This window comes from Coloeus monedula (assembly GCF_965178545.1).
Source record: "Coloeus monedula genome assembly, chromosome: Z".
Taxonomy (NCBI): domain Eukaryota; kingdom Metazoa; phylum Chordata; class Aves; order Passeriformes; family Corvidae; genus Coloeus; species Coloeus monedula.
Window position 1 is genome coordinate 49,592,170 of NC_138822.1, and position 13,755 is coordinate 49,605,924.

General features: G+C 38.2%; 1 protein-coding gene across 1 annotated transcript in view; it reads left to right on the forward strand.

Annotated features, from left to right (window-relative positions):
• Positions 1-13,755, forward strand: part of SYK (spleen associated tyrosine kinase) — a 32,407-nt gene that overhangs the window by 12,664 nt on the left and 5,988 nt on the right. The window contains exons 5-9 of the mRNA XM_082301479.1: positions 1,052-1,098; positions 5,148-5,216; positions 11,195-11,285; positions 11,954-12,131; positions 13,307-13,516. Of these exons, the coding sequence (XP_082157605.1) occupies positions 1,052-1,098; positions 5,148-5,216; positions 11,195-11,285; positions 11,954-12,131; positions 13,307-13,516 (595 nt within the window). The remainder of the gene's footprint in view (positions 1-1,051; positions 1,099-5,147; positions 5,217-11,194; positions 11,286-11,953; positions 12,132-13,306; positions 13,517-13,755) is intronic.

Genomic DNA, 13,755 nt, shown 5'->3' on the forward strand with positions numbered 1-13,755 from the left:
TTATATGTATAAAAAGACATGAAATTTATGATAAATATCTGTGCAGTTTTTCCACTTGCCATGTAAGTAGGTGCAGATTTGTCACTTTTCAAATGAGTTAATATCTGCCGGACTGCGCATGATGGAGGCAGATCCTGTAGCTTAAGGCTACCAAATCAAATTACTGCTGGGTCTAAATTATTGTCAGACCAGAAATGTGCTTTGCTGCTCAGAGTGGCAGTGCATATTACTTGGACCACACACATGAATAAGGTGGTCTTCCCAGCACTACTGCAGTGGTCCTTACTCCAAGCTGAAGCAGGCACAGGAGCAATGGTGCTACAGGAGTTCAGGGTGGGTGCAGTGAGTCATGCACCCAGGAGTTGAGTTCCCGTGTTGGGGGGAGTAGGGCAGGACAAGGCATTGACTGCACGCGACGCTGAAAGTGGGGGTCAGAGGGGCATTCTGTGATAACTTGTGGGAAAGGAGGAGTAGAGGTGGGGGAAAGTGTTGTGAGGTTCAGTGTGCTTTTATCCTGTTTCTTCTTTAATGTCATGTCACACTGAGGAGACATTGTCCTTCATCTTGCCCTGACTGAAAAGGGAAAAGAGATGCCTCTGATTGTTCTGTGTCCAACTTGTGCTCTTCCAGAAGTGGTTTTCTCTCTCTAAGGCCACCTTCTGTCATTCTAGCTGGATACCAGTGCCATGGTGAGAGGATATAGAATAATAGAATAGAATCATAGAACCATTTATGTTGGAAAATACACTCAAGTTCATCAAGTCCAACCCTGAAGTTTTTACTTTTTCCACTCCTTTGAATCACTACATGCTTTTTCCACCATTCTTTTTCTGCTCCTTCAAATCATTTAGGATCTGCACATACTTTGGTCTCTGTAGCCAGAAGTACCAGAGTCTGCTGCGTATAAGAGACAAAAGCAAAGAAGGTAGTCTAGGAGAAACACTGTAATGTGATTTAAAAACTAGACAGTTGATCCCCTCTGTAAAATTCTGTGTTCTTACACAAATTTCTCACCTTGCTCAGTATCATTTTGCATTTGGTTCTTTCACAGATAATCTTGGTTTTAATACTCATCCTTCTTCTGGAACACTTCCTAAGGTAAGTGTAGGTGGTGGTATAGCAATAGCATTCATTTGGGAAGGCTTACAGTCACGTACTGCTCTGGGAGTCCTAATTCTTGGATATTATTTCATCTGTGAGTTTGTTTTTCTAGTGTTGTAAACAGTGAGCTGAAAAGAAAATTAACATATTCTGGTATGGTATTGCTTTCATCAGTGTTTTGTATGTGCTCATCATAATTTAAGTTTGTTAACTTCTTTTACACATAAAATGTATGTGAAAAAAACAGTATTTTACATAGGCAGAATGCCTCCTTGATGGTCGTATTTATAGTGATTGTGTCAACACCAGGAGGAGAGATACCACATTGCTTACATTGTTCACTTTGAGAATCCACTGACTGAAGCAGACATGGAAGTTCAATTTATTTTCATATTTGGTGTGTGCAGTTAACATCAGACTTTGCACAAGGGTTTCATTTCTTGTGCACTGCATTAGGGGTGATTCTTTCACCAACTCCATGAAGAGTGAGCAAGTTCACCTGCTATTATAATTACCTAAGTTCTTGAAGTCCATTGACTAGAGGAGCCACCTGAGGTGTGATACATCCACAGAATCATATAATATTGTCTTGTTCAATGTAGTTGATTTCATCTGAAATAGGGAGTTAATTTTAATCATTTCCCTGGAATGTAATCATCTAGGTCATTATCTTGATGCAGTCCCACATTATAGAAAAAAAATTTTTATTCAGATGGGCAATTACCTTTATTTCAGTACTATTGACTCCTAGCAGGCCTGTGATCAGCCATTCTCATACTTTCATTTCTGAAAATCAGGTATCTTTTTCAATCATTGGAAATTAAGCAACCAAAATCAGTCCCTTTTTTTGTTAAAAATATTATAAAATTTATTATTTTCTATTAAATATATGTAATAATAATTATTTATTATATTTATTATGAATAATTAATAAAAATAAATAGTTAAAATATATAAATGCTGCCTTGAGGTTTGGATCTGTGCCATTTGCAAGCATGTCCATGAAGTTTAAGCACACAAGACCACATGAATATATATCTCCTGGTATACATGCAGTTGCAGCGATAGGAAAGCACACTCAGTGTGGGAATACTGTGTACATTTCATAATATTCACGAAAAATTCACTAAGTGTAAATTTAACTACTACTGCTTAAGACTTGTCATGATAACTAGAAGGAAAGTCACCAAAGCTAAGAGTGAGAGTGCATATTTTGCAAATAGTGTACTAAAATATTGTTAATATTTCTAGGTCCTCGCACATTAATACCTTTGTGCAAAAGCAGTAACTCATGAAGATTTTAATATGCCTGAAATACAATTTTTCAGATTACACAGAAACAAACAAAAATAACCACCAGCCTGAAGAGAATGAATACAACCACAAACATATGTAATACAAACACAATCTTATGTGGAGGATGTGCAATCTGTCTTTATATTATTTACACCATGATAATTAGCATTTCAGAGTTTCTGACATTTCTAGTATACTGCACATTTGTTTAATTTATTAAAAGGTTTGCCAAAATATGTAAATTGGAATAGTGAATTTTTGAACTATCAAAATAATTGTGATGAATTAGAGAAACATTCTGGAAAATAAAAGGGTGAAGCTCAGTAGAAGCTAGTGCAAGATATTGCACTTCTAATAGTCAGATGTAAATCACGGAACGGTGAGCAGAGACAGTTTTTCAGAGGATGTGATGCCTGCAGTGAATCAGAATAGGAACAAGGATGAGCAACCACCATGCTGGTAGAGGAAGGGGAAACATCAATGTGTTCCCAGCTTGTTCAACACTGGCAAGGCCTCAACTGAAAGACTTTCACCAGTTTTTGACACTGCACTGAAGAATGATGTCCAGCAGGAGACAATCCCAAGCAAGGCAACAGGAATGACCATGCCTTGTGAGAAATGATTGATTATAATAAAGAAGCAAAAGAGGGACAGTAGAGGAACAAAATGGCCAAGCCACAATCTAATACTGGTGTTCCCATCCAGACCAGTTTTTCAGTATTTTTTTCATTTTTATATATATTACAGACTAAATTACAGTGGTGCTATTCCAAAGTCTTAGTGGGATAGCATGCCCAAATCTGAAGTTGTTTTGAAGTTAAGAAGGTGCACAAAAGGTAAAAAGACCTGCTTGGTGATATGCAAGGCAGACTGTCCAAATAATTTATCTGTAAACTGTTGGTGTGTAAGGACTTGGAGTAAAATTTACATCAGGGACGTTAATCTACATCAGATTTGTCTAGTACTCGCTATTATTCCATGAACAAACTTGGAGTAACAAAGTGCTTAAGTTTATTGGAATATGGACCATCTTCTTTTTAGTGATACTAATATGCTCCCTCTGCAAAAGAAAGGACTCTGTGATAAAAGTCTGTATTGAAGCTAATTTTCCCATGCAGAATATGGAGACTTACTTGTTGTTGCTTCTCCCAGAACATGCATGGACTGGGACTTTTCTCACATTTCACCATAGGCTCCATGACCAGGTTTAAGGTGATTTTGACCCCTTTCATTTTACAAATTACTTTTTTCTCGCTGCAATCAATTTCATCCCAGTATGTATTTAAACCTGCAGAGGAGCTTTTGAAATGAGTCTTCAGTTCAGTTCTCCAGCTCCTAAGCTGTCCTCTTAACCTTTCTCAGTATTTTATTTGTTTAGGTCACAGTTTTTCAGGTAATAATAATAGACCTAAATTTTATGAGTACAGCCTAACTGTAAGTAGTACTGTCCCTATGCCTGATGAAGTATTCATCTTAGCATGCATCTGTAGGTCTAATACAAACGTGTGAGTTAAGCAGTATTAACATCAAGGCACTACGGGTGGTTGCTTACTCAAGTGCTGGGAGATAGTCTTGTTGGAAAAGTATAATGAGAACCATCCATGCTCAGCTTGTGCAAAGGAGCACTTGACCTCTTAGAGAATGTATCTGTTGCAAAACTGTAGCTAAGTATTCATTTATTCCCAATATGGAAAGAAAATTTCATGAAGTAAAAGAAAACAGCTGACTCGGTAACCTTTTTCAGTATGCAATAACTGAATTTTTATGTATCACAGCTATGAAGAATGTCAAGTGTCAAAAAGGTTTGTGTTCTTCTGGCAGCAACAGGGACCACATGGCTATTCTTGGTGTTTTGAAACAAAAGACACCTTTTTAATGTGAAATCAAACATTTTCTTTTAGAAGAAAACTAGGAAATACACCAATCTTATAAATTTAAAAAGCTATCTTTTCAGAAAATAAGAAGTCCAAATGGACTACTAAAATGTTCAGAACATCAAAGTGTGTTCAAAGGCTGTTTAAAGTGACTGATAATGTGGCTCAGTTTATTGTTTCTGCCTCATCATCAGTCTAAATGTTTGAACAATAAGTACTCCATCTACATAGTTTTAAATAGTCAGGTATGATCTCTCAGTGACCCCTAAAAATGCTGATTTGTCACATTTAACTTAACTAGTGTATTCTTGTAAAATATATTCACATATCTTTTAAAGGTATATTTACACAGAACGTAAGTCCACGTGTAAAATGTAGCACCTGTTCTTTTTTTGTTTGGAATTAGTATTACCTGTGTGCTTTCTGCTTCAATAACCATATTGTCTGTTGTATGACCAAGGTGTGCTTCAAATTTTGCTCAATACATTAGTCATACTTCCAGACATGAAAGTTTTCCACTCATCTACATTGCTAAATATGTTTGGGGGTAGGAGGAGGGGGCTAAAGTTCAGTGACAGAGGAAGGAGAAATATACAACATACTCTATAAATAAAGATCTGGAGAAAGGGCATTGTGTTTGAATTTAAAAACTGCTTTAAGGTATGTTTAGGATGGTTTGAGAGTAATACAGATGAAAATTTAGTACTAAGATTTCCTGTACTACATTTGTTTGATGCATCATGTGTGTACGTGCAGGCACACGCAACAGAAGAGTTGAGAGTGTTTTTTTTCTTGTAGAGTATTTTTGTTTTGTGAAAAACCTTTAGCTATGTTCATGACACATTTACTATTCCTCTTTGACATTGTGGTTTCTAGAGTTGGGCAGGAGGTGGAATTATCTCAAGACTCAAATCGTACACCTTTCCAAAGGCTGGCAGCAAAAAGGTGCCTCATATACTTTTTTTCAGTTAAAAATACTTACATTACTAATTTCACTCTCTTCTCCTCCTGTTTTCACTTGCTGTCTTGACTACTAACAATTAGATTGTGAAGATTTTGTAAGCTTTCTGCATCTATCCTAATCCCCTGCATAATTATGGGCTTGATTTTGTAACTGAAGCAATGGGTTTGGAGGAGTTTTAAAAGTAGAGGGACTCTTCTTACGTAATTCTGGCCACCAATATACTTGAAATGTAAGTGATAAATTACTTTTCAAAACCATTCAGTTATAGCAGAACAAAATTACGTTTCTACTCTCCTTCCTAATCAGAAAATTGTCTTGCTTTCACAATTATGTTATTACTGAGCACATTTAGGGTACAATAAAAACAACAAAATACATACTTACATAACCTATGTGCACAAACCTTGTTATGCATTCACTTATATTTGGGCAAGTGTAAGATGTCAAAAGACCAAACAGAATGGGAAAATTGGTAAGGTGCCAGGGAGCCAAGGGTACCCCAGCCCTGTCCTGGTGAAAATGCCCTTGCATGGCCAGAAAATGGTGCTGTCCAGTAATTGATGTAGCTCTGAAGCGTGTAGCTATGAGTTTGTTTGCATGCTGAGAATAACATGTATGGCCCTATTCGATCCATGAGTCTCTCTTTATGTTTATTGATTTATTTCCAGTTGCTCTTCAACTAAAATGAGCAGTCATGAAAAGCCCTAGAGGTACACTACTGTTAGGAGTGCAAAGCTGTGTTTTGATATATACTGTATTTGATAATCCTGATAAATAACAAATACTCTTTTCCTACAGCTTCAGTTCACTTTTATGCTGACGTACCAACAGCTGTTGTCAGTTGTGTATCCCTGGAGGACCCACATCTCTTTTTCATTGTGTGTTTATCACATACAAACACAGATGCAGTCTCATGATCTGCCCTAAACCATCTGAAATACAGTGCCAAACTATCACACAGTCTGGGTTGGTTCAGAAAAATGAGTGTAGGGTCTGAACTCTGTGGACATGTTTTTGGTCACACTGCTTTCTGTTAACCTGGTAAAACCTGTGTCTTGCTCTGGTCACTTTCTGCTGTTAAATACCTATTTCCTGCCTTCTGGGCAACATACACAGAGTAGAGACTGAAGCATATTGCCAGAGAAAAAACAGTCATTTAAGGAAGTAGTTTAGGAAACCTGATTTGATCACCACTTACGTGTACTTAACCCTTAATACTCAGACCCACATCATACTGCCAGATTTTAGACTCTAGACAAAAGTCCTGCTCTGAACAATTCTAAGATTGACCATTTGTTAACCCTAACAAGCAGAGTTTACTTTAGACCTGGTTAATTACACAATCACTTCTACTATGTCAAAAGCTTTCAGACAGTAAACCAGAAAAATTATACTTATTTTAATTGTTATGTTATATTTACTCGTTCCTGGGATTTTTTGGTTTTTTTATTTCCCAAATGCACTATTTGTATTAAATTTTAGGATCCAGATCGAAACTTACCAGTCTGTTTTACCAGTGTAAAATTCTTAATTTAGACAATTTAAAGGAAATCCTGCCACCTAGTGGCAACTGGGATGCCTTCGCCAAAGCTCATTGAGGTTATGGCTAATGAGATGCTTGTCATGCAGTATTCCACTATTAAATTTTAATAAAATAAGATTACTTTATGGTATGCATTTTTTCAATTAAGAATTATTAACCTGAAAGAATATTGCACTTGCCGTATAAGTCAGTCTTCGTGATGAACACAATCTTCATGAGAATATTACTATACTATTTACTGTAAAATTATAATCTGTACAGTAAAAGTCAGATTTAGAGTAGTTGGAGCCATTTCATTCTTCTGTCACGTTTTTAACAGGCTCCTCTAGAGAACTCTTTTCTTGTATTCCTTTTCACTGGTTGAATAAACCCATTATCATTTTGCCCATTCTCGGTTTCTTGTAAGAATACAAGAAGTAATCAGTTATCCTATTCCTTAGATGTATTAAAAAAAGATCCTTTTATCAAAAAAATATATACAAAATTAAACTTGCTGTTTTAAAAGTGTAGGGCAGAAGGGACTCTTCATTTAAATGACAGTTAAATAAAAAGGAAATTTTATTTTACTAGCATTCAGATCACTGTATATGCAAGGATGCATATCTCCTGCCCCATTTCTAGTCAGTCTTCTTGACTTTAAGAGAAAAAAATTCCAATTCCTGGTAGAAAATCCAATTCAAAGTTATGCAAGGTGGGTACATGCTGTGAGTACATGACTGGCAGGACTAAAGAAAAACATCTGAGGTTTTCTGAGTGCTGCACAATTTTCCGAAGTTGCTAATAGGAGCTGAAAAGGTGCCTGTGAAATAATAAATTGTAGTTCAGCCAGAAATCATAGAATCACAGAATGTTAAGGCTTGTAAGGGACCTTAGAGAACATCTAGTCCCAGCCTCCTCTGTGATGAGCAGGGGCCCCTTCGACTAGACCAGGTTGTTCAAGGCCTTATCCAATCTCTCCTTGAACACTTCCGGGGATGTGGCATCTACAACCTCCCTTGGCAACCTCACCACCTTCATAGTAAAGAATTCCTTCCTATTACCTAAACTGAATTTTCCCTCTTTCAGTTTGTACTGATTACTCCTTGTCGTATCACTACAATTCCCAATGAAGAGTCCCCCTCCAGCTTCCCTGTAGGCCCCCTTCAGATCCTGGAATGTTGCTATGGAGTCTCCACACAACCTTCTCTTCTCTGTGAACAGCTGCAACTTCCTCAGCCTGTCTTTGTAGGGTAGATGGTCCAGTCCCTTTATCAACTTTGTGGCCTCCTCTGGACTTGCTTCATCAGTTCCATGTCCTTCCCATGGTAGGGGCACCAGACTTGGATGCAGTACTCCAGGTCGGGTCTCACCATAGTGGAGTTAAGGGGCAGAATCTCCTCCCTCACTTTGCTGGTCAAGCGGCTTTGGATGTGAACTTTTTCATAACCCCCAAGTCCTTTTCTCAGGGCTGCTCTCAATCACTTCTCTGCCCAACCTGTAGATGTGTCTGGGATCACCCTGACTCAGGTGCAGGACTTTGCACTTGGACTTGTTGAAGGTCATGAATTTCACACAGGCCCACCTCTCATGCCTGTCCAGGTCCCTCTGGATGCCATCCCTTCCCTCCAGTGTGACTGCATCACACAGCTTAGTGTCATCAATGAACTTTCTGCACTCAATCCCACTGTCCGTGTGACCCACAAAGATGCTGAGTAGCATCAGCCCCGTCCCTGCAGGACACCACTCATCACTGGTCTCCACATGGACATTGAGTCCTTGACCACCACTTTTCACATGTGATTATCCAGCCAATTCTTTATCCACCAAGTGGTTCATCCATCAAACCCACCTCTCTCCAGTTTAGGGACGAGGATGTCATACAGAACAGTGTCAAGTGCTTTGCATAAACCCAAATAGACAATGTCAGCTGCTCTGCCCCATTCACCAGTGCTGTAGCCCTGTCATAGAAGGTCACCAAATTTGTTGGGTATGATTTCCCCTTAGGAAAGTCATGTTGGCTGTTACCAAACACCCATTTTTTTCTCCATGTGACTTAGCATAGTTTTCAGGACCATCTGCTTCCTGACCTTGTCTGGTACAAAGGTAAGACTCACTGCTCTGTAGTTCCCCGGGTCTTCTGCTTTCCCCATTTTAAAAATGGGAGTCATGTTTCCCTTTATCCAGTCATCAGAGACTTGACCTCACTGCCACAATTTTTCAAAAATGACAGTGGCTTAACAACTGTCTGACAGCTCCCTCAGTACCCTCAAATGAATCTCATTGGTCCCATGGGCTTGTACACATTCAGTTTCCTTAGATGACCACAGACCTGATCCTCTCCTTAGGACTTAAGTGTTCATTGTTAACTTAAGTCCATTCAGTGGACTTAGGGTGTTCGTTCTCCCTGTCCCTGCATTTTCCTTTCTTAGCTTGGGCAATGTGGCTACAGAACTTGCCATTGAATACTGAGGCATGGAAGTCTTGAGAACCTCAGGCTTCTCTTTGTCCAGGGTAGCCAGGTCTCCCATTTCCTTGAGACAGGAAAAAAAGAATATTAATGAAAAAGACATTACTAAGCTATTGAATCCATCTGCAACAATTAGAAATAACACTCCACATATATTAACCAAGTTAAGTAATGATAAACAAGACACTATGATTCTTCTAAACATGAGCAGCTCCCTGAGAAAGAGAACCCACTTTGTTGTATTTGGTGTCACTGTGTGATTTCCAATTCACAGCTGCAGAGCTTTATTTACAAGCATGGAATTGATGTACTTATTTTTTTAATGCAGTTGCTGAGCAAGAGCATCCAATCCTTTCTGATTTTTTTTTTTGTTGTTGTTCTTGAATTGCAACGAGCAGAAATGTCTGGTGTCAAATTTAAGGACTCATCTAGGTCTTGGCCAGAGCTATGTTTTTACCAGCCGTTCTTCACTAGTGAGTGGATTCCTGAGGTGTTCAAATTTGGTGTATGTTAATTACATTTGGCCAGTTAAAAGTTGACTTCCAGTCTTAATGGGGGTTTGGGGTTAGTGAATTACCTGTGTAAAATAGTGACACAGGTCTTGGAAAGCTGCCAGGGTGAATCAGTCTAGAAAAACAAAACTAGAGCTGAGGATCTTGGTTTATACCTTCATTTGTCTCCCTTGTTCTCAAGAATGATAGATCAGACAGTTTGTTCCTTGATGTATCCCAGAACTCTCCAGAGTTTTGTGATTTGCTTGGACAGCAAATGGCCCTTTAACACTGTTCCAAATACTAAGCAATTCAAGTCAGAAACATTACCCTTACTGTGCCTGATTTCACTGTGCTCATCCCACTAGGCCAGAGTATTGCTGAAAACTGGCTTCCTACACATGGTTTACAGTAAAATCTGTGTAGTGAAACCTTTTCTATTTCAGCCAACTGGGCAGATACCATCAGGATTTCAAGGTCTGCAGTTCCCAGGTCAGGTGTTTCCCCTACTAAATGCAGTTTCCAAATGATAAAACTTCTATTGCATCCAATAGTTCACTATAGGAAACTTCACAGAATGGTTTATGTTGGAAAGGACCTTAAAGATCATTTTGTTACATTCCTTTTGCTATGGGCAAGGACACCTTCCACCAGAGCTTTGTTTCTCTTTACTTGAAAAGAAGCTAATGTGCAGAAATAGGTTCTGTAATTCCCGTGTTCCCAACAGCTCACAAACAGAAGTGACCAGATTAGTAGTTTCCCTCATCTATGTACTTCATTGTGCCGTACCCAGGTGAAGAGTTCCAGAACAAACAATGGATGAGACGGTTTGTGTACTCCATATTATTTCTCTGACAAGAGTAAAGGCAGAAGAATTGTATTTGAACCAGATGCTTAATTAATTGGGTAATCTTCTCCCTCCTTAGAGCAGATGTCCTAATATCTGGTCCATTATGTTTGTCCCTGATGGTTACACAAGCCTATTAAAGTAGTAACTTTTTACTCCAGTTTCTTCCACTTCTTTAAAATAGAGTCCCTCTGTAATATCCACAAGTGAAACAGGAAATTGTTTTTTGTTTTCATTTTTGCTAGCAATTTCTCTGTTGCCTAGGTAGGGGGAGAGATAACTTGAAGAAGGAGGAAGGATAAATTAAAGAGAAATCCTTCTGACTATTTGTGTTACATGGCAAATTTGAAAAGAGGATGTAAATTTAATATCTGCAGAATAAGATTTGTGCATGACCCACTACAGTTAATTCTCTCTTATCTAATGGTCTGAAATATTTGTAATATCTTTCTATGCTTTTAGCCTGCTCTAACAATAGCCTCCAGAATGAAATAACCTCTTCTGGTTCCCTTTCTTTCTGATTCTTATGTATGGGTGTCTTGCAATCATTATGCCAAAATCCTTGGGGAAAAAAAGTGCTTTTGACTTACCTATTCATTGTTAAACAGAAAAACTTTATTTGTGTGCTACAGCTTCAGTCAACTATTAGCCACCCACAAGAAGAAGCACCTTTTAATCCTTATGTGCTGCAAAGGAACAGAGGTATTACAGGAGCAGAAAGAGGTAGGCAGAGTAATATATAGCATTAATGCAATTTTCTTCTTTATGGCAGAGATCTCTCTCAATCCATATTTCTTTTTTCTTGCATATATTTCACATTCTGTTACATATTGGTGTAGCCACTATCATAACTCAGTCCTGGTAGCTGAAAATGTCAGATTTCACCATCTATAACAAAAATCTTTTAGCAGAAACCCTTTTTCCATTTTGAAGTGGAATATTATTATTTCCTTGACTCTAAAAACTATATCCTTGCACATCATAAAAAGATTTGTTGCATCCACAGTGCCAAGCATAATGCAATTAAAGCGAGGTGCCTAAGAATGAAGTACATGTAAGGCAGCATTCTGAGTGAAGAATTATGTGAGGTAACTAATAGGAAGTACTAAGGAGAAGGGCCAACTTTTAACCCTCCTGTCAAGGAATATCCTGGTTTCACCCTGCACAGATATTCAGTAGTTACAGCATGTCACCAGGGGGAGGCCACTGTCTTTTGGTGTGTTCTAAAATGCTTATAATGGGCTATACGGACTATATATATGTGGTTTCTTAATAATGCCCTTACAAGTCAAACACACTGATGATCTTGAACATAGAAAAGGTGAATATATTAGCTGTGGCAGCAAAAATGTCTAAAATCATGTCTTATTTTTTCATTGTTTGAACTGCAGGTGATCAGAGAGAAGCCTTACCCATGGATACTGAGGTCTATGAAAGTCCATATGCTGATCCAGATGAAATTAAACCAAAAAATGTCACTCTTGACAGGAAATTGTTAACTTTGGAGGAGGGTGAACTTGGCTCTGGCAACTTTGGTACTGTAAAGAAAGGGTTCTATAGGATGAAAAAGTGAGTGTTGCCTTCTATTTTCATGGAATCTAATACGTAAAAATTCTAGCCTTTACTCTTTGGAGCAGCAGTAATCTTTGCATGTCATTTGGGGTGACAGACCGTAACTAATTTGGGCTAATATTCACCAGTTTCTCTCTTTGTACGTACATGTATGCACTCATTTTAGTCTGTAAAGTGCGAAATGCTGCTTATGACTATATTCTCTCCTGGCGGGGATAGTAGAGTGGGAATTCCACTGTGTTCCTCAATAGTTTGCAAAAGTACAAATGCTACACAGTATTTCCCATCTGCACAACATCTCTGTCAGAAAATGTGTAGAGTGCCATGGACAGTTTACCTATAGCAAAGAGAGCTTTGCCTAATGTAAGTGTGATAAATACCAGTTTTCCTGAAGCTGGAATGTTGATTTTCAAGGAGACAGAACACTTTTTATCATTTTTTACCATGTCATGTCCATAGGAACAGACCCTGTTTGTACTTGATTTCATGCATTTTCATAGTAAAATGTTACCAGTATGCTGTTTATGTGCATGGACTGATTATGTACACACTCCCATCTCTTGAAGTTGGAGGGTTTTCAGAAGCAGGAAGGATTTTTATTTTTCCAATATAGGCTGTAGGGATTTGAAGGGCTCTGATCTTGGCTTGTGTATTTTTTAATCTTGTTTCACACTTGAGCTCTGTTGATCTCATCAGTCACTCCTTCAGTTTGCTATATGAATGGGAGGTTGCAGAAGTAGGCTTAGATTCTCAGGATTTCAGAGCACTGCCTTGGGGCCTGGCAACACTGCATGTTCCGATCTCACCCCCAAAACACTCCAGTGCTTAGAAAGCTCTTTATAGTTTTTCTTGCCAGAAGAGCTTTATGCTATTCTTGCCAGAGTGGACAAGAAAATTTTGTCTGGTATACTTTTTTTCAGGCTTCTTAAGGCATTTTTATGACAAGCTGTAATTATCTCAGGTTCTTTTCATTCTTGCTCTTTTGCTTAGCTGTCTTCTGAGCATTTGATGGAGAGATGTTCCTGTTATGGCTGGTTTTTTTCTCCTCTGAGTGTCAATTGTGTCTTTTGTCCCAATTTGTACTATGTGAATGGAAACATCTGATGAAGATTGTGTGCATTAGTGCACAGATTTTTTAGCAACTAGTCCCAGAATTTGATTCTTTTTTGCAGGGGTGCCAAGCCCGTGGCTGTAAAAATTCTGAAGAATGAGAGTAATGATCCAGCCATAAAGGATGAATTACTGAGAGAAGCAAATGTAATGCAGCAACTGGATAACCCATATATTGTCCGAATGATAGGTATATGTGAAGCTGAGGCCTGGATGTTGGTAATGGAGATGGCTGAACTTGGGCCATTGAACAAATTTTTGCAAAAAAATAGGTATGTGAACTTTGATTCCATTCCATAGGATACAGGTCCTTTCTTTTATTTTTTATTTTTCTTTTTGGACAATTAAAATTTATGTGGTCACTGTAATAATTAATGATTGTAGTTATTCTTCACTGAAACATGTTTCTGAACTGTCAAATATTTCTGCCAAAATAGTGTATTTTCAATAAATGAGAGAATTTTCACATATCCTTCAATTTCTCCTTTATTGATGTGGTAACACAGCATCT